The following is a 27,962-nucleotide window of genomic DNA, read 5'->3' as shown; positions in this document are numbered from 1 at the left end:
AATTTTTAGGCATGGAAATTCCAAATCTGCTTGGGACTTTGAAGTGTCCACGGGCTGACTTTAGCTGGAATCATCATTTTCGTGCCTCGGAGCAGCCATCACACAACGTCCCTGTTTGCTGCCGTCTTGTTAACGTGTTCATACAGCCGTGTGACACAGGCAGCCCAGTTAGCCATGCATGCTGAGGCTGCTTGCAGCCTGCTCTTGTTCTGAGAGTTTTCAGATTGACGCCTGGAACTATCCTTGGGTTGCTCCGACTGGATCTGACAGGCTGCGGGCAGTTCGACTTCTTTGTTCTCTCCGTCTTTGTAGTCCAAAGCTCGCTGCAGCGCTTCCTTCTTTCCTGATAGATGCTCCAAAAGAAGCAACACTTCGATAAACAAACACAGCTATATGGGGTTGGAAAAGGAAGGCAACATGCTGTGTTACTATAACCTGTGTGGTGATTGAAGGAGATGTTCTGCCCTTGCAGACTTGATTCGCTCGCTGCTGCTACAGAAAACTGCTAACAGTACACTGGCTACAAGCATAGAGTCTACATTTCTCTCTGTCTGAGGATATAAAAGTAAACCTGAATGTTTACTGTTATATATAGACAGAGCATTAATAGCTAAAGCACAAGAGGAATTCATCTGATTGGAGAAACAGACAAACATGTCAGAGACACAGAGCTGAGAAAGTCTCATTACGTGTCAGGAATTTGTGTGGTGGGATTATAGAGATTAAATAAATATACCAAACCTTTAGAGATTTGTTAACTAACAAATGGTTTCATTTGTTGGTCTATCATTTGTGGTGGTCACAGCATTGAAAAATGGGTAGACTGTTGTTTTCTAATAAGTTTGTTTTCTTTATGTTGTATCTAACAGTTTCTAAATGGTCAACACTTACCAATGTTTTATAGAGCTGTTATGCCTTTAATAACAAACAGAACAAACTTTGGGCTGCCAGATAACAAATCTCTCTTGTTTGTGTTCTTCCTCCTCCAGCAGGATGGGTTGCTTTTAGGGCTGTGATGATTGGTTGCTTAATTGGTCGACAGTTAATTAGTCTGCTACAATGCTGATAACACTGTCAATTATCAAGCAAAAAATTATAAATTAACTGATTTCAGCTTCTCACATGTGATGCTTTGCTGTTTTAATATCTTTGGGTTTTAGACTGTAGGTCGAATGAAATAGGCAATTTGAGCTCTGGGAAAAATTTTAGACTAAACAATTAATTGATTAACAATTTTAAAAAGTCCTTATTAAAATGGTTTACAGCATGCTCTCTGAATTATCCAGTTTGCTTTGACGTTTTTCATGTGACTTTTCAATTCTGTGAGCTCCACAAACAGAATTTAATTCAACTTCATTGTATCTGGGTAGAGGTAGAAATCTGAGAGAACGATAGGCAGATAAAGCCAAAACTATTTGCGTGGCAAGATACCACAAGAGGTAAGTGCTTCTTCTCTACGTAATTTGAGTGATTGGACCTTTTAACATAGCAAGTTTCCAGCTCTGGAATCATCTCTCGCTCTACCTAAAGTTGGCCTCAAACGCCTTGATGTCATTCTTCGCTCCTCCATTTTGAGACGGTCTACATTTTCCCGCCCTGGTCCACTGCCCTGCAAAAAGCAGGTGGGAGTGCGAGAGTGAGAGAGAGAGAAAGGAGAGGGAGCTGGAAGGGGGGAAGAGAAGGGCATAGAATGGGTGGGGAGAGTTACTGTGGCGAGACAGCCTATACTTGGGTCTGATTCTTACTCCACCCCCTCCTGCACCACCACCCTACACAAACAGAGCTTTCCTTTCTCCCTTTGACACAAATAACATAGCTGAGAGTTGACTACTGCTGGAGACTGAGCAAACACACACACACACACACACAGACATGCAGCATATGTTCACAGGTTTAGGCAAAAGGCCACGTGTACAGTGATCAACCGTACACTTCACACACTGACACATCTGAAGTGCACAGAAACTTTTTTCTTTCAATGTCCTTGCACAGGAATGTGACTGGAGTCAGCTTGCCTTGCATAGTAATGTGGCTTTCGTCAGCCCTGAGAATAACAGCGAAAGGTTAAAGTGCAACATTTGCCATTAAGAACACAGGCGCCTAAACCTGCACAAGCTGCAACAACACAACAACACATTAAATCTGGCAAACAAGACACTAAAGTGCCCAGATTGAAAAGAATTAGCTGACAGTCTGCAGTACTGTTAATAAGGGATACACCCCTCTAAAATCTAGGTAAAGGGTGACGCATGCAAGTGGCTTTATCTCACAAAAGCTCCCTGGAGAGAGAGAGAGATATTAGGCCAAATCTGTAGCCTCCTCAGAGCAGGTGCACATTATTTACCCACTGAATACACTTCATTCGATTCAGCGTGTTCCCTTGATCTGAAAGCTGTGAAAACAGCCCCTTAAGTCAGTGCCTGTGTCAATGCCCCTGCTGAACGTTAGGTAACAGTGATAGAAAGCTTGCTAGTCAATCAGAGCCAGCTGGGCCCAGGCTCTCTGTCACATGTTCAGGCACAACCACTAACAAGGCCGGAAGAGGGAGAAAACGCAGGAAATTCTCAGCATTCCTGACAGGAAGAGATAATCACCCCGTGACCCACAGCGTGGAATAATGCCAGGCTCTGAGAGGGAATATGATCCCCGGCTTAGCTCAAGACTTTTGAGGTGGCCTCCTTTACTGTAGCTTTAAAAGCACAGAATGTATGCAAGGAGCCAAAACACAACATGCCACATTTAAAATATGATAGTAGGTTTAAGTTTAGCTACAGCCTCTTCTTTTACAGTGCATGGAGTCTCATGGGTTTATGTCAGGACATCCATCACCCTTGAGACAAACGGTCTTGGGTGAGGCGGCCTTGCCGAGCAGAAAAGTAATAATAATTCCTATTTATTACAACTTGAATCTTATTTTGGTGGGCTGGGCTGTTATTACTATTGGTTATATGATTACACTGTGCTCATGACATTAATTCATGAGATCTGTGAACAGAAAAGAAACTTGAGGTTGTAAACCAGCCAGTGTAGTCAGATTATCTAATCCACTTTTTGGAGGATAAACCAAAAAAAGGCCACATATGTAATATCTCTAATAATCCCTCGCTGCACAGAAAAATTGTGTGTGCAAAAAAAAAAAAAAGGTGGATTATGACTGGCATTTTGTGTAATAACTTTACCATTCTTACCATTCTTCCTTTTCACTTTTATACTCAGTTGGGAGCTGACCTGGAGGTTTGTCTGAAACCTGCCTGTTCACCATGTTTCTTGACTATCAGACTTATTTTTCCCAGTGTCACAGCATACCAGATCTCAGCACTTATCCTGGTAAGTATCATGAGCATTAGTGTTCCTTACAAATTACTGAACAGCAAAAGCAACTTGTTACATTACTCCCTATGTTAATTTTGAGTAGCAGCACTGTAGCACTGAGTTTAACCAATTTAACCATGACCAATTTAACCTGGCTATCTTAGCCAAAGAACTCCTGTCCTCAACCCCAAAGCCACAGGTGGCTAGCACGGGGTGTATTTCTCTCCTTTTAGTAGAGCTTCATAGCTCTGCTCTAAGAAATTCTCAATAAAACAGCAAACAAGTCTAACGGTGTATCACCAGGTTTTGGTATCCCTGATGTAAGTTAATTGAAGTTCACTACTCGTTACTGAAAAAAAAAGTTACCACATTATTGTTATTTGTTACTAAGTAATGCTTTACTGCCTAACACCATTCATAAACTACAAACATAAGTCAGAAGGTGTATTAAACTGGAGCTATCCTGTAATATATTGGTATTGGTAGTGCCTGTGTGACAGGCCTAACTGCACTCACAGCAGTTAGTGGACCAGCCAGGCAGGTAAATTGTACAGTACCTGGGGGGCATGAAGGTAAATGTGAGAACAGTCCATGTGAAGGAGGCTTTAATAATTCAGATGGAAAACAGGTCGGTTTTAAATGGCATGGCTGGGTACTTAACATACACTGAAACAGCCAGGAGGCAGAGGGATTTCCATGCCATCTCTGCCGTATGAAGCTACTGTAAAGCTGAGAAAAAAGCCTTTGTGATGCAGTGATAACTTGACATTGTGGCAAGGAGACACAGCCAAAAATGACATGCTAAAAATCTGCCATCCCCTCAGGCAATGGGCACGATTTCACAGATTATTTGCCTCCTCCTGTTGCTGAGATTTTGAGTGTGGGGTATTTGCGTTAAAAGTAGGACCAGCTGTCTAGGGCTTATATAACACCATGTGAGATAAAATACTTATTCAACTGCAGGCAAAATGAAGAACAGGACTCTACACACACACACACACGCATACACCAAAAGGTAATCCACTACTCACCTGGACAACATTCAGAGGCAAAGTGAGCACCTGAAGATGAAGCTGTTCCTGTCCCTGGCTATCACTAACAGCAACAGACAGCAGCAAGGGGGAACTCCTTGTTGTGCACTGTGTCAGCAAAATAACACTGTGGAAGGAATCCCTGCAGTAATGCACTCCACTCCTGCATCTCCAACTGCAATGATGCTAAGAAAGGAAACCTTTTTATCTTACTCTAACATTTAGACAGGGGCTGCAACTAATGGCTACTTTCCGCTCAACATTCATCTAGTGCCACCAGACAGTCAAAGCTTCAAAGTGTCCAGTGAAATATCAACATCTACTTAATGGATTGGCACAAACATTCACAAAGTTTGGTGATCCCCTGATTTTTTTTCTGTAGCGCCATCAACACACTGACATTTTTTCTGTTTGCTAGTCGATGGATTCCCATGAAATTTGCTCCCCACAGGATGAACTGTTGTCACTTTGTTGGTCCACTGGCATCATGACAAATATTTAACTTATCCAGTAGTTTGGTTTATGACTGAAACACCTCCAAACTGATGTAATTCCCCTCAACCTCAGCTATATTTTTTACCATGCTAACATGTTGAACTAAGGTGACAAACATCAGCATGTAAGCATTGTAAATGTGAGCATGTTGATGTAACCTCAAAGCCCCATCTTGTGCTTAAGCACAGCCTCCCAGAGCTGCTAGCATGACTATAGACTCTTCCAAGGAGAATGTCCATGGAGGTGTCTTCAAACCCTCATTTTTGTCAGTCCAGCAGCCTAAAACCCAAAGATAATCACATTTGCGAGGCTGTAACCAGCAAATATTTGAAAATTTAGCTTAATAAATGACGTGGTTGGTGAATCATCATCTTGTTTAAGCACCGTTAGACTTGTGGACAACAATAGCTGAGAACTGAACCAACCCCTTATACCAGCTAATGTTTTGTTTGTCAGCTCATTAAGTAATCAAGTAATTGTTTTACCACCAGTTAAGAATCCAAAAACACTAAATCATTCATCAGAAGCAAATTATTGATTGTTTCCACACATGACAAAATCCCACCAAGAGGAGCGATGATAATTACAACAGATCGGCTTCCAAAACAATATTTACACCAAAGAGCATCTGCTTCACAATACACTTGAACATGTGCCTGCTTACACACACACACACACACACACACACACACACACACACAAATGGTAAATCCAAACAGCTGAATGGAGTTAGGTAGTGTCAGATGAGCTGAGCCTGACAGTTCAGCCTGTGTGTGTGTTCACTGTGCCAAGGTCCTTGGTGGGTTATGTGTGAGGCCATCAAGGCAATAATAGCACAGTATGATAAAATAAACTCCCATTAAGCCTCCTTACTTCCCCACACAGACAGCTGAGGCTGGGGTGAAAATTACAGGCTGTGGAGGTACACTCGGTTCTAGCAGATGCCTTTACTCACACTGACTGACCCTCAGCTGCCCTTCTGGCTTTTTTTCCCTACTTAACCATGAGGCTTTATATATACATTTGCATCCTACATGACTTTATGTAACTGACATTCACTCAGTAACCCAGTTACACTTTAGCAAGTCAAGACACGGTTTTCTGAGATTTAAACACATATACTACTCAGCTGGCACCCATGTCACGCAAGGTACTAATTCTTCCTGCTGCTGCTGTGAACCCTGACAAAGAGTGGGTGGGTCTGCCCCTGCTTTCCTGCCTCAGCCGTACAGCGGCGTAGGCGCTGTGGTGGCGGTGCCAGCCTGCACGCAGCCCCCAGGGGATGGGGGCTGCTGCTTCTCGAGTGCTCGGCGAAATGAAGGAGATGACAAGCGCGGGGGAATTAACCCACTGAGAGCTCAGGGAGAAATAATGAGGGAGATCTGACTATTCTGCCGGCGTTACGCAACCGGCAGCAACACAGCCCACGTTGTTTGGGACTGTGGCAGTTCATTATTTATATATCTTTTTATATTCTCATCTACAACTGTGTGCTCAACGCCAGAGGCTCAGTGACTGATGGGAAATCCTTCTTGCCTGTCTGCTGGTTAAAAAGGAAAAACATTAGAGGAATTAATGTCAGATGAAATTAAAGGCCTGTCTTCAGGCTTCACTTTAACATGGACATGCTCGTACACTTGGTGACCCCTGAGTAAGAGGTGCTGTCCTTGCTGTAAAACTGGATCCTGGAAGTTGATCCAGTGAGCAGATGGAGTTTAAAGAGGTACTCCAACAATTTTGGTATTGATCATCCATAAAAATTTGGAGTATTTAAGAGATGAGTGGTTGAATTCAAAGCAGCCAAGGCAGAGAAATCTTGTTAGTCCCTAACAAGGTTCAAGCACCAAAAACACTGGATCCTACATTTCCTACAATGCAACCAACAGCATATTTTTATTAGACCCTCGCAAATTACATCTTTCACACCTCTCAGCCAGGGTCTGTAACTTAGGCTTTCTGTTAAAAATGCATAGTTTCTAAGTCAAAGCTGCGATAATGCTAATGACATCACTGTGACATCATTAGGGTTATTTTTAGGGTTTAGAAAGCCACATAGAAACAAACATTATACATCTGTTTTCACCGGTTGAGTAGTACTCATGTAATGAGCAAAATAAACCATAATGTGTACAACCCTCTAATCCCCTTTAAGTTTTGTTCACTCATAAACGTAGCAAACTAATGGTAAATCAGATTAATGCGCATTAAAATGCTGCTTGCTATGAATGGAAAAGAAATAAACAAGTAGGTCATATTTTGTGCGTGTTGCTGTGAGCGCGCGCATGTCCTGCTTGTGTATCACTGCTACAGTTTCCCATGCCTCTGCTCACTGAGAGGCGTTCATCTCTGCACTTCCACACACAGCATGTCCTACTTCGTGCCCCCTGAGATTTATAGTTAAACAGTATTCACCTTTACCTCTGGAGAGGCAGGAAAACATCTTTGTGTCTTTTACGGCCTCCGTGCCCGTGTGTTTGCTTATTCCCTGCTCATCTCTTTAAAAATGTATAAACCCTTTATGCTCCTCTGTCAAATATCTCACAAACTGGCATGCAGCATAATTCAGGATAGGTGACAGAAAATCATTACAGACAAAACATGATCTCCCTTTTAGATAGCCAATTACTGGTGATGAATGCCAGCAAGAAGAGGGCAAAATATGCAGAAAGGCCATCCCCTTGTCAGAGCCAGGCTGGGTACCTGCCTACAACCCTAGAGACACGCAGATGCTGTTGGAACACTTTCCCCTGCTCTTTCTTCTTGACACACACATACCTCCACTCTTCCTTCCTTGACCCCTACCTTTCTCTGACGTTATTGATCTGTTTTGACAACGTCCGTTTGGCTGAACGGGCGCTCAATTAATCCTAGCTTGTGGCCTGTCCGAGTCCGTGCTCAACAGTCCCGTCCTGTTAGAGGCAGGCTTTAGAGCGGCAGCATCCAGGCTGCTGCGGCCGTATGGCAGACGGGCCTTTTGCTCCAAAGGGATTGTGGCTTTTGGAGCGTTAATAATGGCCTTCACTCATTCACAGTCACTGAATGCCAATGTGTCAAGATATACAGGAAAGGCAGAGTGATGTAATCCCGCAACAATACTGTGCATTTAAAGCTAAGCATGACAAGCATTCACCAGAAGAGCCAGAGTGTCTGTCGTTTGTCTTCGGTAGTCAATCAGGAGAAGTTGAAAGTTGAAAGTCATTTTAATGTTGCACTAAAATGCATATTTTCAGGTTCAAATCAACATAAACAACATTATTACAGTGCAATCACAACCAATCGCTGCTCAGGATGGAGGTCGTCTGGGCAGAGTATCATTTCATAAAGAATTTGCCTGAAATGTTACTGTAATAGTCTCTTCATTTTCATTTCCAAACAGCGTTTGCTCCAAAACAAGCAACCACAGCATAGTGAGCTACACTTGAGGCCACGTTCGAACATAAAACTTCCCACAATGCAGTCGAACATAGGGGCCAAAGCACACAGACGTAAAAAGAGGCCCAGAAAAACCCAAAATTTGCTGTGCAGCAGAACTAATAGGGCAAAATACTTGCAAAGGCAGAGAAATATAGGATTTTAGATGCGCAGCTTACATACTTGTTGAAGCAAGCCGATCATATAATTACATATGGAGAGAGAAAATAAAAAGTAATTGTGATACAAACCATTTGCTACGTCAATTACAGAACAAAAACGAACAAAATTTAAATTGTGTTTACATTAACCATGGCCCAAGCACTCATCATCTTCTAACACAGTAATGAAACTCTTGGTATGAAGAGTGTGAACAGGAACAGAAACAGGAACGTGTCCTCATGTGACTCTCAGGACGTACAGCACTTTCTCTATGTCTGGATTACACAAACAAAATGGGTAAGATAAAATACTAAGGTATATAATATAACTATTTAACATGCACTGTAACTAAGTACATTTCTGTAGTTTCATACATTTTGAGGTGCAGATTAAGATTTTTCATACAAATCATATTCAACTGATAAAATGCCAGATGCATTATTATGGATTAAACTACCCAACAGTGTATAAAGTGATCAAAATCAGCTCCACCTTAACCAGGTACAACATTTAAATGCTATTTTTTTTATTTACAATGTATAATAATACAACACTGACAGGAGTCACTGTGCTGCAAAATGAGCACTTAAGTAAGATTCTACCTGCAGTTTTCAAATCTTTCACTTTAAACTGTCCTCAGGTCAGATCTACAGGGAGACCATGAGAGTTCAGGTCCCTAAGTACAGATTGTAGCACAGTGTCTGTGGATATGAGGGTTCTTCTGGAGACATACTGGCAGCATATCAGCAATACAGTCTATGACAAGATTTATAAACAAGTAAAAGGATGTTAACAGTCTATTTTAAACTGGAAGCCAGTGCATGGACTTCAGTGCATGGAGATGTGAACTCTTCCCCCCTCAGTTAAAACTGCATTCTGAGTGAAGGTTTAAGTATTCACAGTCAGCCAGTGTAGGAGTGAAGAAAGAGTCAACCCACACTATTTTCCCCTGTGGCCTCTGTGAGGACGGATTGCAGTGCGATTGCATCTCCTTCATTGTGTCTCTCAATCCATAGATCTACAGGCAGCCTCCTAATTAAGGGCCACTTTGCTGATTTTTAACTTGAATCTTCATTGTAAGCGGATGTGAAAATTTGGCATAAATCTTTCTAATGCATTCTGTGTCACAGGAGACAACCCTTATTGGCTCTGGAAAAAATACTCTGCCAGCCATCAATACACTTTATTTGAAAATTATATTCTTTATAATATGTTGTCACAGTCAGAGTCCATCACTGAGGAAATGCACAAAGAGAGGGAGAATATATACAGGGCTGTTAAACAGTTATAGCCCCCAGATTCTTTAAAATTTGGCAACATTCAATATTGACTAACATAATAGGCAACAGTCTAATTTTATCATTTTTGTCTAACAAGTTTACTCTTTAGTAAACATATGTATTTGGATGGAGTTTGTCATATGTTGCATCTTAGCAGTAGGTTAGCCTAAGTTAGCATAAAGACTGAAAGCAGGGGAAACAGCTAGCCTCGCTCAGTCTGTTGTTTTAACACTTAGGTTTTTAAAAGGATTAAGCAAATAAGATATAAAGTGTTAGTTAGGGAGCTTTAGAGGTGTTAGGCAAATTTTGAATGTTTGGATAGAGCCAGGCTAGTTGTTTTTTTTTTCCATTTCCAGTGTTTATACTAGGCTAAGCTAACCGTCTCCTGGCTGTAGCTTCATGTTTGTTTAATGGGCACATACAAGAGTGGTATCGGTCTTCTCATCTAACTTTCTGTAAAAAGAGAGTGTTAAGTGTGTTTCCCAAAGTGTGAAAGTATTATGACATAAATTCAGAGTTAGCAAAAACACTAACTTACCTGATATTATCATCAATATTATGGATTTTTCTCTCAACAATACTTTAAAAATGACTCAATGCTAGCACTTCTGGTTAAAATGGCAACACTGCCTCTAGTACATCATCATCAGGAAGATATGGACATAAGCTGTGATTTTTAGTCATTTTTTCCAAGTTAAAACAAGAGATTGATACATCAACAAACACCTAAGGGAGCTACTATCAGTGATTGACTGTTTATGAGCTCATACTTAATGTGAAATTCAGTGCTGGCAAGTCCACTGTGGTTTCTTACAATGCCAAACAAGCTCCGTGCAGAGCAACAATAGCACACAGTTACTACAACAACGCATTTATTTTCTACTTTGAGTTGTAAAAACATTACTTCTTGTCGTGGGCCTGAGTGAATGTAAAAGACATAAATTAATACAATCCCCCAAATTCCACTTCAGCCATGTTCATGCACACACTGAGGCGGGGACCAATCCCACACATACAGTTAACAAGCTTATCAGTCAAGGAGCTTAGGAGTGGAAGAAAAACATTCAACTCTTCCCAGTCAGCTGCCCAGTATGCTATTGGACTAAAGTGATGAAGATGTGCTGGGAAACATCTAACACTCCAACACTTCCCTGGAGGTGCAGATAATCAGCTTTTCTGAGCAGCATTGGCTGAAATAGACTCATAAATCTGTAATAAGGACCTGCACTTCAGAGCACTGAGTCCAGCTTTTCTCTCCCTGTTTCTCTCAGTCAAAATGGTGCCCTGAATATTGACTTCACTGTACGCACATAGAAAACCAATGTGATTCTCAAGAGAGGTGAACAGCCTGAATGTCATACTGTATCTTCAAAATATGTAAAAGAAATATACATGTCACCAATGACCGAGTAAAAGATTGTCATCCTCCTCTACCCTACACTTTGAGTATGGTCATAACAGCAAAGTGCTGTACACAGCAGAGAGGCAACTTGTGCCAGGGACTCCAGGGCAGCCAAAACTCACAGTAGCTCCCCTCTGTGCTGCTCACACCCCTGCAGGTGTGGTCCACACATCATAAACACTTTATTAATGTACAGCAGTGAGTTCCAGGAATAACCTCAAAAGCCAAGTGTGTATATAATCACAGGCCTTTCTCCAGATTAATATATAATTAGAGCTTCAGGAGTTTTCTTCTCATTTTCTTTCTGGCAGCGCAAAGATTTTCTAACCAACAAGCCTTCGAGGGAATCATGATATTTGCCGTGTGCCATTCGTAAACATAAATCTCAGTGTCTGCTGCTCCTCCTCTCTACATGCTTCAGCTGAAATTACACATCTCATCACCATAAGAGACATTCACATGTAGTAGGTAGAGCACACTGACCACAGGGTTTTTAAAATGCTGAAGGTTAATGGGCTCTGGGCAATATACAGTTTAGCGTCTACACTGTTGTTGCAGCCTTGAGCTGCCACTGGAGTAATGACAGGGGAGAATGACATTATGTCTGTTCAGGAGAATGTATATTAGTCAGCCTCAGCCAGGAAAACCAAACATGCTATCAAAAAATAGAATTTGTGTTTCTTGTTTTTCCCCAAAAAGGGATTTTAAAAAAAGCACAAACAGTTATTCCACAGACTCTAGGGTAAATGCTACAGCTATTCAGCCGTGTGGAAGAAGCAAAGCTGACAAACACACAGATTTATCCCTGTGCGACACTGGAGCAGACTTAAAGACTGGTGATATTCTATATTTTTCTTATTGTCAGTAAATCCCATGAAAAGCCCAGAACCAACAATACATTGATCCCACTAACAAGTATTGTCCATGTACCCAAGGCCAGATACAGCTTAATACTCTGGGCCATAGCTCCATTGTACTGAGTAACATGTTTCTTTCATTATCATGAACATGGGCAGTGTAGTTTATTTTGAATCAACCCACATACACTATTGTGATGCTGTAAATATTTACTAGATTAGCAAATGCGTATTAATCCATGACTGAAAATAGTCCCCAGCAAATGCACAGTTTAGTCTTGGCTGGGTGATGTTTGCTCAAAAAAACTGCAGTGCCCAGCTGAAATTACTGACCCTTTAAAAAAATGAATACATGTTTGTGAGCAATTTTGCCAAACAGGGGAGGGAAGTCAGGAAGTACTGAGAGACGGGCAAACAGCAGCATTGCTGATTTTGGACTTTTCATGGCATTTTAAAATGTAGAAAAACTTCAAACTTATCTTTTAATGACTTTAAAGGCAAGAAGTCTAGTGAAAACAAATACCTTGCTAAATGTACAAATGAAAAGCCTGATCATTGTTAGCTGTCAACCTAGAAACTCAAGCAACAGAACACGATACATTGTCAAAAATGTGAGTGAAAATTAAAACCTTGTGAGAAAGCTTTCCACATGAGAAACATCATTAATATAATCATTGTTTAAGTCGACAAGTTACTGGGTGTTGGTCTACCTGTCTGTCATCACTCACCCAGCAAGAGTGAAGAGCTAAACTCAGATTTGAGATAATCTGATTAAGGTAAATGGCTTGTCCATTGATACCTGTTGGACTGTGAAGTTATCAGAGCAGAGCCTAACTGATTTGTGAAGCGAGACAGAGGCTGGCCCAGCCTGTGACTCCCTCTGCGTTGTTAGTCCAGTCATTACATTTCATTGCATCAGACCCTGAAAAGTAAACGGCTGCCAAATGAAAAGCCTAATTTGGCTTTGGAGGCAAGAAACGCTGTTTTCTAAGCCTCCTATGTGCTTCAGTGCTGGGTCCTGTGAAAAATCTGGGTTTAAATTGGTACAATATCTTTTATCTTTATTGTACATGTGAGAGTCTCAATGTGTTTACAATTATCTGTGCAAACTCTAGCGCAGAAAATAGCCTTCTAAAGTATAACATGGTTGACTTTGTACTGATACATGTGCTCTGTCTGAAAAAAGAAACCACGCACATTATGATTCCAACCCTCACCTCATTTAACATAATCCATAATGTATAAAGATATAATCTCCACCTGACCAAATGTCTAAAAAACTTGGCTCTAATGAGTTACTACGTCGTTCCTTGGAATGAAACTGATAGCACTCCGAAAATAGCCTGCCAGTGTTCTGAAATATTCAGCGTGAGTGTGTGTGTGTGTGTGTGTGTGCGTGTGTGTAATCATTTGTGGCTTCAGTGCAGCCCGAGCAGGTCACAGAGTAACTGTCCTGGACAACAAGTCCTGTTTGTTGTCTGCTTTGACAGAGCCAGTAGTGAAGGGCAGGGACTCCATTCAGGAAGCTCCCTGGTGCTACTGTGTGTGTGTGTGTGTGTGTGTGTGTGTGTGTAGTCGTTTGAGGAGCCTGACTTTGTGTGTGTCTGTGTGTGTGCGTTGTCCATTCTGGTCAGCAACTGACCCTGGATTTTATCCTGCCAGATTAATTGTCGGATTCCACGTCATCTGGGATTTACTGTTCAAGATGAGCAGGATGTTGCGGACAAGAAAGTGTGGGAATTCTGTGCAAGCAATTAAGCCATGTGCTAAAAGGGAAAAAAGCGACAGTGTTTTTTAAACAAATTCCCTGGATGATATTATTCCTCTCCAGTGTGGCGCAAAGACTGATGAAGCTGAATATTTGCTTTTTTTAATTGCTTTTAATTATCAAGGCAGTGCCACGAGATTGGAGTAAACCGATGAGGGAAAATAAATATTGGGAGACGTGCTGTGCCTCATCAATCACAATTCCTCTGGTCTCTGTGATCATGCAGGTCAATGCTGGAGTGGTTTCAAGCGAGGAAAATGCATTATTGTAGTGAAAATAAAAGGTTTTATCAAAGCCTCACTTCTGATTTTAAATTACATTTGTGTCCAATTACTTATCAAAGCAAACAAGGCCAGATTATCGTGATTATCACTTCATTTCATGACCGCTGGCTGGGAGGTCAGTGAGTCAGACTGGCTCATGGACTGTATGTCAGTGTTGCTCAGCAGAGGGTGATGCAGGAAGGTGACCTTTTCTCCCACAGAGCACTGGGTGTAGCAGGAAGCTGTGGTCCCTCTGGCCTTCCAGGCACCCTGTGGCTCAGTGGGATGGTTACTGGTGGGGGCGAATGAGCTTCCAAACAACCATGCCCTCCCACTGTGATCTCCAGTGGACACCTGTGTACCCCACATGTATGTACACAGTCCATCCAAAGCCTGATTCTCTTGTGTGGACCTCACTTTATGCTGTGTGAACTCCAATCAAAATGGAAATCAGCGAAACAAACAGGAGCTTCCTCTCTGATTCGAATTCAGAAAAGTGTCACTGGCCTGCTCAGACTGCTGAAAACCCCTTTCAAAGTTAATGAAAACTGAAAAGCTCCTGACTCATGAGGGGGATTTGTCATTGATGTCACCACATGGTTAGTGGCGACTCTTGTGCAAAACAACAGAAAGAAAATGTGTTTTCGCTCAGCCTCTGTAATCTGGGGAGCAGCTGTTGAGCTGTTGTTTTCAGGCACTTTTTACACAGCTGGAAGTGGACATTTCTAACAGTGTGCAGAACACACTGTCAGCTATATGATGATAATTGTTTTGTTATCATCAAGCACTTCACAAAGGAGCCGATAATACTGATAAACAGAGATTTTACTGTGAGGCATTACCCTCCTACATTTTTGCTTCAGTGTCATGCTTTTATTCTGAAATGGACAAAATGTGCTAAATGTGTGTATCCAGTGTTATTTCTGGCTTTTGGTTCAATAAATGTGCAAAGGCAGCTTCTCCAACACAGGGACTCCTACATGCATTATTATATATGTTGTTTTACAATGTTTTTTGTTTGTTTGTTTGTTTGTTTGTTTGTTTTGCAGGTACCACAGCCAAACTGTTGAGTTGCCTCTGATATTTGATGGGTCTTTGTTATTGGTAGTATACAAGGCATTTTACAGTGTCAGTGATGCATACAGGGATGTCGCCTGTACAAGGCAAAGGGAGTAGAGTACCCGCCCCCTGTAGTAAACCCACCTCACTTCACACAGATAAGAAAATATCACGTTTTCAGTCGCAAAATGTTTAACGATTAAAAAATCAGGTCTGGATAACCTTCAAAATAAAGCTCTTGTCTGTAAAGTTACAGTGCACTCACTACATAATATTAAGTGACAGCCTGGCTGAGGGCTCTAGCTTTTAATGTGTCTCTGCTTCAGCTGAACAATGGAGGTTTTCCGTCGATACTCTGCCTTTGCTATTGCAGTCCGGAGCCCAGTCTCCTCTCTGCACTGAGGGCTGCAGATCAGATTGGCACCAAGCAACGTAAACAGTCTACGTCTGCACCAAAATAGGTGTTGATCAAAATTCAGGCATGTCAGAAATGAAAACAACAGGCATTTGCGATTTCCGCGCGCCTTACCTTTATCTTGACTTGAAGAAATGCTCTCCTCCTCTTTCGGATTTGCAACCTGTGTTATTATGGACGTGTTGTCCATGGAAACGAGATGTTATGCACCTTCGGCTACACCGTTTTATTCCTTGGCAAACATTACCAAGCGTACTACAGTCCCCTGGCTGTGCACAGGCTAGAGCGTCCGCTGTTTGCAGCATTAAAATCCCATTTTATTCGAAGCATGCAGTCCCATTCCCCCGGAGCTTACGCACGAGACGAAAATGTCAGTGAGGAGAAAAAGCGGCCACAGCGCGTCCAACATCTGAGGTGACAGTCCGATGTGCACAAGACAAACAAAGCGTCAGTCCTGCGTTGAAGTCGTGTGTATCCGCGCTGTGGCTGTTGCAAGCAGCATAGCCTCCGCCTTCTGCTTCTTCTGCTGCTGCCTCTGCTGCTGCTGCTGCTACTGTACGCTCCGGCTTCAATACACACACACGCATATATACACACACTACAATATCAACTGCGTGATACGGTTACAGTGTTTACCCAGAGATGGCGACCGTCCTCCTGCCACAGGGCCATGCAAGCTCACTACAACAACACGCCCTCAACGTTTCTATTATCCTTCTCAGTTCAGGCTGAAAAACCTCAGTCCGCCCACCACTCACTACATGTTGGTATTATTTCTTATTCTTAAGAGCAGGAGGAAAACATTTCACACAGCGCTTATAGCCTCAGGACAGACTTACAGAAGAATAATTAAAAACATAATTAAGGATGTGATTGCTTTCAAATATTCACTGCACAAAACATACTTAGAGAGTAATGCAAATGTTTGGCACACGGTTTCCTCCAGTGATATTTTAATTTCTAAAAGATATATTATGGGATAAATATGATCTCCCCTGTTGCTTAAATGTTTCAGAACCTTTCTAACAAAATCTCCTAGCAGAGATTTATTAAATGCTGTTATTTTAATGAATACTTCTGGCTTAAAAGGGTCAAGCTGTACAATTTTGACTCGAAAACATTTGAATTAAACTTTTAAAATTCTCTAGCTAAAATATATTTGGAAGTAAAGAACATAAACTCTGCCTCAGAATTGAAATTCCCTTAAAACAACACAGAGGCCATGACTTTAGTGTCCTCAAAGCCATTACTTATTACTTACAACCCCTTTAGAGTGCCTTTTACAGAAAATACTGGTCAAAATCTGTGGGGTAGGGGCTAAGATATCCTCTGACTTTAAGTATGGGCCTAACTTCAAAATTGCTTAATCCTACATTTCCCATAATGCAGCTCAAGAGCATCTTTTTGGCAGAGCCTTAGTAGCAAACAATCACGCCTTTCAAACTCTACAGCGCAGGTTTTCTGGTAAAGATAAATAAATATCGTCCAGGCCCACGGAGAGGTAACCCTGATGATGTCACAGTGACGTCATCAGGGTTAATTTCTCGGGCTTGACAAAGCTCCTCCAGAGCCACAAGGGACTTTAAACAGCTGTTTTCACAGGCTGAATGAACAACTTGTACAGTGTGTGTAGAATCAGTGGAGCGCCCCTTTAATCTATTGTTTACATCATGTAGCCCATTGCTGTCCCTTTATCTAATATCCACCTGTGCACCAGGGACCTACACCCTCCACATGCACTGATAAACATTATTCATGCTATTTCAGCCTCAGTGGACCGTAGAATAACAACAAGGGAGATAAAGTGGTCTTCTGGTCCGTTGCCAGCAGTGACGTGTCTGAGTGTTCGTCCCTCTTCACCTTCGCTGTCACTTTAATGGAGCTGAGGCCCATACAGCCCTGAATGACCCCACCTGAGAGACAAGTGTATGATAGCATAAGGACAGGAAGAAAACAGCAGTAAGTGCAGACTGTCATCTGTTGGTGCTGCTGGTAATTAGTGCGTTATCTCCTGGCCGACATGATGCTCTCAGTGTGGGTCAGTGCCTTTGTCCTCATGTTTACAATAATGTATATGCACAATTGACACCACAACACGGGTCTCTGAGCCACTTTGCACAATCACAATCGCTTCTCAGCACTTGACAGTCAGTCTCAGGTTACTGTGTCTGAAAAAACAGCACGGTCACTTGAAATCTGATAACACAAAGCATGTGCGTAACTGCAGCTTGGTTACTTTACGTAGACAAGATGAATAATTCTTCAAAGAGAAAGAGGAAGGAAGTGGAGGAGAGAAAAATGCGTTGAGAGTTTTACAGCAGGGGTTTTAGTATCATCAATTATAATAATCAGATAGTAGTCAGATTGTGTTGACTTAAAAACCATGTTACACTTTCTTTATCTTTATAAAGACTGTTAATCAATGGCTTTATCAGTGGTTAATAATTAATGTATTGCTTTATAAGTAATCAATTAATAGGAAACAACTTTTGAGTCTGTAAATCTGTAAGTCTGCATCAACAATGGCTCACATGACTATCTTTACATAAATAATGACACTTTTACAGGGAATTATCACACAACTCTGCAGTCTCCATCTGTTCTACAGGGAATTTCAGCTCGTTGTTTTGATTTTCTGACCCGCAACTTTACTGTTATGATTCATTCTCATGACTCTCATAGCATCATTTTTAAGTCGCACACACATTTCACACATTTCATTCCTCTACACCACATTAATAGACATCATAAATCAATTTGTATTAGAAGTGAATTGTATTGTCAGTTCAGAATGAACATTTGTGTGGTTATTGTATCATTAAATAGACTGAGCACTGCATCTGGGGACACAGACAATCACTCTTTAAAAAAGTATAGCTGCAGGGCATGTAACACTTCCTCACAGTGTTGTTGGTAAAAGGAGTGGTGCTTGTCAAAGGGATAAAGAGAGATCCACACCTAATGCACCAATACACCTTAAGACATGAGACCAAACACTGGAGCAAGCACTTCTTGATCATCGACATCAAACACTGCTGGCCTCTGACATTTCTCACTTCGAGGGAATTGAGTGGCACTGCCCTCCAGCAGCGAATTTCTGTTGATGAATAATTAAAATAAATATGGTCTTGATATTAACTTTGATAGGACGCAGATGATCTTTTTCGTCGCCTTCAAATACATCTGGTGTGCTGTCAGACTGCAGTTCTTGAATGTTTTATGAACGTGGGTGTAGTTCAGTAAGGAATTGGAATAGCATAATCCTCTCTCTCTGCATGGGCCTCTTTATTTCCTCAAGTTGTTGAGCCTTCCAGGTCCCTCCCCACATAAACAATGACATGGTGAGGCTTCTAAAGGGACACATTTTAGTTCAGGAGAGGAAGATGTGTAGAAGTTTCAAGAGGCCTGGACACAACTTAAAGGACACAAACAATAAAAAAAGACAGTAAACAAAACAATTAAATAATGAGAACAGGTGTAAAGGTAAATACGACCTGCTTGCTTTTCCTCTTGAGCAAGCTGATACTGTATCTAGATGTCTATCATTGTCTAATTGTTATAGACTCCAAATTCAACCTTTCAAAGCTTTAAAGTGAATGTACACCTGACTAACTATCATAACCTGTTGTAAATTTAGATTTGAAGAGCTCCATCAGACCAGTCTTTGTACAAAATAATCAGCAAAACACTGTAACTGGGCATTAATTAACAAACAATCACTACTTTGCCTGTGGCGCCACCTCGTGGTGCACACTTGATCTCAACTGACTAGAGGCCATTTTCAACAGAGCTCATTTTAAATGTGAACACATTTAGAAAGATGACCTCATATACACTCAGATGTGACTTTAAAAGGGGTAAGGTTGCAGTCTGATGAAACAATACAATACAGTTCAACAGCACCACAAACTCCTAATTTTGACATTTATAAAACAGGACTATTGGCTCAATGGATGGCCACAGAATAAGTGAAACCGATCCAGTCAGCAATCCAACATGACCACGTGAGCTCCAGGCTGTTTACTGTCAAGCAGCACGCAAACCAACTCTGACATGCTGCTTTCAACAGACCAGGAACTGACTGAAAAGACCTTGAGAAACCACCCATCATCAATCAAATGTCAGGAAATCTTTTATATCATTGAAGGAGCATTATAATAATTGAAACAGGAAAGGTCACATCTTATCATTCCCCTGCAAAATCAGGACAGGTTTTAATAAGGCTCGGATTATTAGATTAGAGCCCTTGGGATATATGAAGTGTCTGGGATTTATCTTGTGGAAGGGCTGACTGACTCTTTGTCTTTACCAAATATAAAACTCTGGTAAAGGAATCAGACAGAACAGATATCACAGGTTATTACTGAGGATTTAATGATATCTAAAGGTTTATGTGAGGTCCATATTAAATGTGCTCTCCTACTGCTTCAACATCACAGGACTCTGAAGAGACAAAGATGATCTGAAAAAATGCCCCTCATCCTTAATCCCCCACCTCCAACCAGTTACTGAAGAACTGTTAATCTGCTACACAGTTTGAGAAGAAGCTAGAGGAAGGCTACTACATGGTTTCTTACCATTATCAAACATGCATTTTTGAAACACTGAATTGCAGAAGTAGATTTAGTGTCTCTAAACTGAGAAAGGAAAACAGAGTTAAAGAGTTAGAATGCCTGCTAATAGTTATAACAACTTTCCTGTCTTGATCCTGGTAAATACAACAAACCAAAATGTGTTGGTCTGACAATAATACCACAAGTATTGCTGGAGTTTTGACCCTTCATTAAAATTACACTGTGTCTTGATTACTGCACACTCCAGTGGCCTTGGTGAGTTCACTCACCAAATGAACTGATCTGGATTAATCACAGGAAGAGTCTTTGTTTTCTCTTGCCTCTAGTATAATCATTGTTTTCAGAGGGGACAGCTGTCTGCGTTTACATTCTGTACTTAAACCAATAGTGAGCAAAACTGGATTTAGGAAATAAGAAAATACAGATGGCAAGTCAAAACTGAATCATAAATATCATGATGAGTTAAAATTATAGCTCAGTTAGTAAAGGAAGTCTCTTAGTCAAATAATGAGAAAGTAAGTCATAAGTGCTGAACCAGTATTTTCCTTGCTCATTCTCATGATTTGTCCTTTAATTAAAGGTTTCATAAACATGCTGTCTCATTATTTTTGACTTCCATGAAAGTACTAATTTCTATTTTTGTCATGTGTCATATATAAATAATAAAAATTAAATAATTTTCCAAATTATTTAATTTTTTTGGCTTAGGTTACAATTCGTGGCGAATCTGCCGACACATCGCAGGGTGCCAGTGGCGCGTAACGAAAGTGCTCTCCGGGAGCGAAAGCGTTTACTTATTTTCAGAGATTTCATCATTCTCCTCTTCTCGCATTACGGCGGTCCATGCTTCTTCGTAGCGCAGCATCAGCACTGCTGAGGACCAGCACTGAGATTTCCTCCCACTGTCCGGTGTTCACGGTCCGGTTTGTTCGGCAGTCGCTCCGCTACCCGCCCAAAAACAGGCCGTTTTCAACGTCGGTCTGCTTGTGTAAGAAGAAGAAGAAAAGCCTGTGGCTACAACTGGCGGAAGGACAAACCATGGACGGCAACGTTGAGGAAATTCTCGCCCCTCTGAGGCTTGCAGTTAAAGAACAGGTAACGATCATTTATCTCACACTCTCAGCTGATAAGAATAAACTCTGTTTGTTCAGGGTTAGATATGATTTTATTGCCTCAGACATCCGTCACACACAGCCTTATAGCTCACCAGGCTAACCGGCTAACTGACCGGCTGCTCACAAAGCTGTCAATGAATGAGAACAGCCATTGCTTGCTAGCTAACTGCTAACTGCTAGCTGACAGTCATGTCTGCGCCCTTTGCCACGTTTCAATGTGCCGCTGCTGTTGCAGACATTTGTGAGCAGGGTGGGGTTAAAGAAAGGAGGTCAAGTTAATGCTACAACCAAGAAAAACAATTACAAAAATCCAAACAATCAGCTGATGGCTTTGTAAATATGCCCAGACTTGAGTTAAGTAGCAGCAGCTGGCTCAGGGATTTTCTCACAGACACCTCTCTGTTTTAGGGGGACCTGGTTCGCCAAATGAAACAGGAGGGTGCCCCAGATGTGGATATTACTAAAGCTGTGGCTGAACTGAAAGCGAGGAAGAGAACTCTGGAGGCCAAGGTAAGTCAATAAAATCCAGTTTCACTTTCACAATTTGAGCACACTTGATTAAATCTGAATGTAGTCTGTCTAGTGAATCAGAATCAGTATAGATTCCCTGCCAAACCTTGCATCATCTGTTAGGATAGAAGAGATATGAAATGCTTATTCACCCTACTTGTCAACTCTCCCTCAAATTACTCCACTGTGCTGCTAGCAGAAATATACCTTTCATCAAAATGTGGGAAGTGTGCCCACGCATTTGTGCACTTGTATCAATGCACCATGATGACAAGCAGACAGGGAGTGCTGGCTCAAGATGCAGGTGTTTGACATCATGGCAGATTCGATTATAGAGTGTGTCAATTTGGTCGTCACAGGTCTGCTATGTTTTAAACATGGACAATGTTGAAAAATTATAGAGTATGTAACATTACTTCATACTGTGTAAACAAAGTTCCAAACATAGATCACATAATGATACATAATGATAGGGGAAACTGTGGATGTGGTTGAAAGCTGTGAAAGCTAGTAAGTGGAAGTGAGTTTTTTCTGTGGTCCTGATCATGGAACTCAAAGATATATATTAAACTCACTTTCGTTGCACCTTCACAGCATTGTGGTGTATGTAAGAAGAAAATTTGCAAACATAATTTTCATTTCAGGAACTGGCATTGCAACCCAAAGATGACATCGTTGACAGAACCAAGATGGAGGATACCCTCAAGAGGCGATTCTTCTACGACCAGGCCTTTGCCATCTATGGAGGTAAGATTAAGATAGCTAACAGTGAGAATTTAGGTTTCCGTTGGTGCGTACACAACTGTACACATAGCCTTTAAGCACTCTGTTACCATGCAGTAATTCCTCTCAGGTGTGAGCGGCCTGTATGACTTCGGCCCCGTGGGCTGCGCCCTTAAGAACAACATCCTGCAGGCCTGGAGGCAGCACTTCATCCAGGAGGAGCAGATCCTGGAGATCGACTGCACCATGCTGACCCCCGAGCCTGTCCTCAAGTAGGTGCACCTAAATGCTTTCTGTCTGCTGATATGAAATGTGTTTTTGTCACTGTAAGTGTACGTATGAACAGAGCGCCTAGTGGTTCCTGGAGTCAGCTCCAAAGTGCTGAACTGTGGGTTTTTATTAACAGGCGCATATTGATTCTGCGATTTTATGCATGGAAACTGTCACTTTAGCAGCCTTCCATAGCCCGGTTGCAGATACATTATTGAATAGATTCAAATTTCAACACCTTTTTATTTGTCTTGATGCATCTGATTCCTTGTTTGTTGCATTATTACTTCACCAGGACTTCAGGACATGTGGACAAATTCGCTGACTACATGGTGAAAGATGTCAAGAATGGGGAATGTTTCAGGGCTGACCACCTCCTCAAAGGTAAGCCTTGTGTACATCCGCCTGTGTGTCCTATTGTATATTTAGAGACTGAGCTTCCACTGCTGTGTAAAGCTGAGGCCTTTGTAAGTTTTTCATCTGTATTATTCATGGGATTCATTCTGCAGAGGGGAGGCATGGACTCGGTCCAAACTTGTACTGTCAGTGGCTGCTGCTGGTTGGCTGGTGTCTGAGTATCACTGTTGCGCCTGAGGGAGAATGGAAGTGGTTGGACCAGCAGAAATCACACAGGGCTTTCATAGCAATACAAGCTGCTAGGATCACAGAGGCTGGAGCTGTGCCAAAAAAGCAGGCAGAAAAAATTCTGATATAGGGAGAACATGTCAGTCTCTGAAAGACTTGGTGACAAATTTGCCTAGAAGCAGAGAAGAAGAAGAGAAATCATATAATGAAACTTGAAAATGTTATGTAACACCTGAGATATGTAAAATGACATTTTGACATTACAGATGTAGTAGTCTATGTTTGTTTCAGATATGTGTCAAATATTATCACAGCTGTTTGTGAGAGTATTGTTTTCATGTTTGTGTCTGACAGCCCATCTCCAGAAGCTGATGTCTGATAAGAAGTGTACAGCAGAGAGGAAGGCTGAGATGGAGGAAGTCATCACTCAGGTCAGTGGTAACTGAGTGAAAATACTTTTTTTCAGGGGTTATGTGAAAAAAGCTTTCAGTGACAAAGCTGTAGATGATTCACTGTGCTATTTTTGTCTAACATCCAATTCAGATGGACAACTACACCCAGCAGGAACTGACTGATCTGTTTGTGAAATACAACGTCAAGTCACCCACCACAGGGAATGACCTCACGCCTCCCATCTCCTTCAACCTGATGTTTCAGACGTCCATTGGACCAGGGGGGAATATGCCAGGGTAAAAATGTGGCATAAAAATGTTCTTAAATTCTTCTTAACTTTTATCATTATTGAGTTATTCTAAGCTAAGTTTCAATCTGCAGCTATCTGAGGCCTGAAACAGCTCAGGGAATCTTCCTCAACTTCAAGCGTCTTTTGGAGTTTAACCAGGGAAAACTGCCCTTTGCTGCTGCTCAGATAGGAAACTCCTTCAGGAATGAAATCTCTCCTCGCTCTGGACTCATCCGTGTTAGGTGAGCGGTAACTCATTTTGTCTCTGTTTGAAGAGAAGTGCTTTGAGAGATTAAACAGGAACATAACCGCTCTACATTTCCACACAGAGAGTTCACCATGGCTGAGATTGAGCACTTTGTGGATCCTACTGAGAAGGTCCACCCAAAATTCTCTAGTGTAGCTGACCTGGACATCATATTGTACTCCTCTAAGGCTCAGACCAGCGGACAGTCTGCACAGATCATGAGACTGGGGGATGCTGTGGAGCAGGTAGGAATCACAAGAATACTGATATTCGGAGAAAAGCAGTCTTAGTTCAAGGCTCATTATTTTGTCAAACTGCTGTTTCCAAGGTCAAGCTAATATTTTTTTCTTACCTGCTGTCTCATGCAGGGAGTGATCAATAACTCCGTCCTGGGATATTTCATTGGGAGGATCTACCTCTACCTTACTAAAGTTGGTATCGCCAAAGACAAGCTGCGTTTCCGACAGCACATGGACAACGAGATGGCTCACTACGCCTGTGACTGCTGGGACGCAGAAGCCAAAACCTCCTATGTATGTTCCATTGGAGTTTTTGCCTCACGTCTTTTCAGGAAGTCCACATGCTGTTCCTCAGACTAATGTTTTGTCCTTTGCAGGGCTGGATTGAAATTGTGGGGTGTGCTGACCGGTCTTGCTATGATCTGAAATGCCACTGCAAGAGCCACAAAGGTCCCTCTGGTTGCTGAGAAGCCTCTTAAAGAACCCATATCCTTAAACTGCAGCGTGTAAGCACACTGCAAATGCCCCAAAAATTCTCAAAAAAGTACTCAGCTGTGTAGCTATTCTTCAGTTATTCTCCTTAATTTCTCTGCACAAAGTTGTAAATGTCGTCCAGTTTGAGCCCAACAAGGGAGCCATCGGGAAGGCCTATAAGAAGGATGCCAAGTTTGCCATGGAGTATCTGTCTCTGTGTGACGAATGCTTCATTACAGAGCAGGAGCAGCTACTTAATGAGACTGGGTGAGTGCTGCTAATGGCAGGCAGTCGTATGGGCCAATATAGGCACCTAATGAAACATCAGTCAGCATCTTTATTTTCACTCTGCAGAGAGTTTCACCATCGAGACAGAGGGCAAGACGTTCAAGCTCACAAAGGACATGGTCAGTGTGAAGCGGTTCCAGAAGACTCTGCACGGTGAGATTCAAGTCATCAAAGATGCAAGGAAGATTATGTTGGAGAAACTTTAGAGTCACACCTTCTCTCTGTCTTTGTCGTCCACAGTGGAGGAAGTTGTCCCGAACGTAATTGAACCCTCCTTTGGCATTGGTAGGATCATGTACACCATCTTTGAGCACACATTCCACGTCAGAGAAGGTGACGAACAGAGAACGGTAAGCAGATGATGTTTACAGAGTTTTCTCAAGCACATAGAATAATTTAATACTTCTGGGCATGTTGCAAATCTGCAATGCTGCTTCACAGTAAAAGCTGTACCAAGCTGCAGCTGATCACTGTGCTAGTTAACACAGTTTCACAATTTTAAATGCAGGTTTAATGGCACTGTATATAAGAGCAGTTTAGTTTATGTATCTATAGTAACATAAAGCCCTTTACGAGCAAACAGAATGCACTTACATTTTTATTATCTGAATAAATTGAGACATAAAGCAGGTGGTAGTTAAACTTTAAGGAACATGGAGCTCAGACATTGTTAGACTCTGACGTGTATAACATGTGCTTTGTTTTTACTGTGTGACTTAATGACCTTGAAGATAACAAATGTTATTTGTGGTTGCTAAATCTGACATTATCACTGAAATTGAAATAGTTCATAATTGGCACATAGACTTCAATGAATTAGATCATACAGAGGAGATAAAAGCTGGGAAATAATTGATAATTTGTCATTTTCATCAAATTTATAATACTTTAAGTTTGCTGGTTCTCTGTAATGACATTTGTGTTTTCTTTTCCACAGTACTTCAGCTTCCCTGCTACTGTAGCTCCATACAAATGTTCCGTCCTGCCTCTGAGTCAAAACCAGGAATTCATGCCCTTCGTGAAGGAATTATGTAAGTACCCACATAATGATATCATACAGTATATGTTCTATTTTTGTCTGAAGAGGAAAAAAGAGTATGTTCTACCGTTTTAACTTTAACTTTTCTCCCTCTCCCTCCTTAGCTGAGGCCATGACCCGGAACGGTGTGTCTCACAAGGTGGACGACTCCTCAGGATCCATCGGGCGACGCTACGCCAGGACAGACGAGATCGGAGTGGCATTTGGCATCACCATCGACTTTGACACAGTGAACAAGACGCCTCACACGGCCACTCTGAGAGACCGGGACTCAATGAGACAGATCAGGGCAGAGGTACAGCAACTATTCCCTTAATTACTGTACTTTTTTACATCAGATTTGCCTACGTTTGAATTGGTAATTCCTTAGCAGAACATCACTGTGGAATCTTGGGTAGAATGAGACTGAGCCTATGATGACGTACGCACAGTAGCATTTCAGTCGTAGTTACACGCACCATTTAACACAAGTAAACACTCTCCTCAGGTCAGCGAGTTGCCTGTGATTGTTCGGGATTTGGCCAATGGCACTTTGACCTGGGCAGAAGTGGAGAGCAAGTACCCCATCTTTGAAGGACAAGAGACCAGCAAGAAGGACACAGTTGAAGAGTAAAGTTCACTCGTCTGCCAGTCACTCCATGAAAACCCACAGACTTGTTGCATATGCATCACCAGGAAGAATATGTTGCAACTGTATTGTGATAAGCTACAGTGGTGCACCGAGCCCTCCTTGTGTTCTACACCACTGCAATCACTAAAAATGTCATGTATTCATCATATCTAACAGTTGTGGAAAAGCTTGCACAGGACTGTTGTTTCTCTGATGAGCAACATTTCATCCATGTATGACCATGTCAATATGTTTTAAAAGGGAGAAACTGTAATCAGGTTGTATGAGTCGTCAGTGGAAGGAGGCTTCCACCATTCCAGTTTTCAGGCAGATTGGATTGAGATATTTAACAATTTCAATAAAAACAGCCAGCACTTACTGGACACGGGCATACAACTGTAATGTTTTCTCTCAAGTTGTCAAAGCTTAACAGTCAGTGATGTTCAACTGCTAATGTCCAGTCACCCCTGTATTCACCAACACCAGCACAATGGGATTGGATGAGAAGCTTCAAAACATGTCATGAAAGAGTAACGGTCAACGTTTAGCATGAATCATTATTCAATTAACTGCAGTTAAAGCCTCAGCTGTTGATGGAATATTTGGGGAATGTTTGTTACTTCATATGTATCCTTGCACAAATGTCTGATGAACCTGTGAAGGACTGAAATATGGCAGCAGCTCGTAAACAGTGAGGAGTAACTTTAACCACTAGCTAGCATTGGTAGTTCATCGTTATTGGGAGTCTGGCACCTTGAGCAAAGACCTTAAACCTCCTCCTGCTGTATACAAGACACAGGTGAGTACAGAATTAACAAAATCTATTTTTTAAAAAGTTTCTTTCAGTCAGTAGTTCACTTAACTCTTCAGTCTTAACTCACTGGCTCACTGGATAGCCTGCTGTCAAAATGTGGAAATTGTGACTTATTGTCCAGTGCTAAGGCTGGACCAACAGCTGGGCCAAGTGGCTCAGATCCCCAGGGTTAAATGTGCAAATATGTTAAGGTCTAGTAAAACACACTATCAGCTGAAGTGATAACGGCTTTAAAGGGGCTCCAGCATTGTTATTACCTTGATGCAGAGGATAGTTTTTAATGGCTCTGTATTCCTAAACACATTAGGGTGTCTATGCTAAATCTAATGCTAATTGT

The 27,962-nt window shown here is 41.7% G+C and overlaps 2 protein-coding genes and 1 non-coding gene across 3 annotated transcripts in view; 2 read left to right on the top strand and 1 right to left on the bottom strand.

Moving 5' to 3' along the window:
- ctdspla (CTD (carboxy-terminal domain, RNA polymerase II, polypeptide A) small phosphatase-like a) overlaps positions 1 to 16,145 on the bottom strand; it is a 31,134-nt gene extending 14,989 nt beyond the window's left edge. The window contains 1 exon segment of the mRNA XM_018673807.2: positions 15,570 to 16,145. Within this exon segment, the coding sequence (XP_018529323.1) occupies positions 15,570 to 15,645 (76 nt within the window). The 5' untranslated portion in view covers positions 15,646 to 16,145.
- Positions 16,146 to 20,836: 4,691 nt separating this feature from the next.
- On the top strand, positions 20,837 to 27,207 carry LOC108881715 (glycine--tRNA ligase-like). The gene is given in 18 exon segments (XM_018673814.2): positions 20,837 to 21,124; positions 21,553 to 21,654; positions 22,299 to 22,401; positions 22,508 to 22,649; positions 22,943 to 23,031; positions 23,587 to 23,663; positions 23,776 to 23,921; positions 24,007 to 24,156; positions 24,244 to 24,406; positions 24,530 to 24,694; positions 24,778 to 24,834; positions 24,836 to 24,886; positions 24,996 to 25,145; positions 25,231 to 25,315; positions 25,403 to 25,512; positions 26,100 to 26,193; positions 26,306 to 26,496; positions 26,689 to 27,207. Coding segments are annotated over 18 exon segments (2,253 nt in total). The 5' UTR covers positions 20,837 to 20,872; the 3' UTR covers positions 26,815 to 27,207.
- Positions 22,727 to 22,861, top strand: LOC127139273 (small nucleolar RNA SNORA84). The gene has a single exon (XR_007809445.1). It is a non-coding gene; the product is annotated as a small nucleolar RNA SNORA84 (small nucleolar RNA).
- Positions 27,208 to 27,962: the final 755 nt, after the last annotated feature.

Source organism: Lates calcarifer, linkage group LG24, assembly GCF_001640805.2.
Source record: "Lates calcarifer isolate ASB-BC8 linkage group LG24, TLL_Latcal_v3, whole genome shotgun sequence".
NCBI lineage: Eukaryota > Metazoa > Chordata > Actinopteri > Centropomidae > Lates > Lates calcarifer.
Note: the sequence above shows the minus strand (reverse complement) of the source record. Positions and strands in the feature narration are given on the sequence as shown.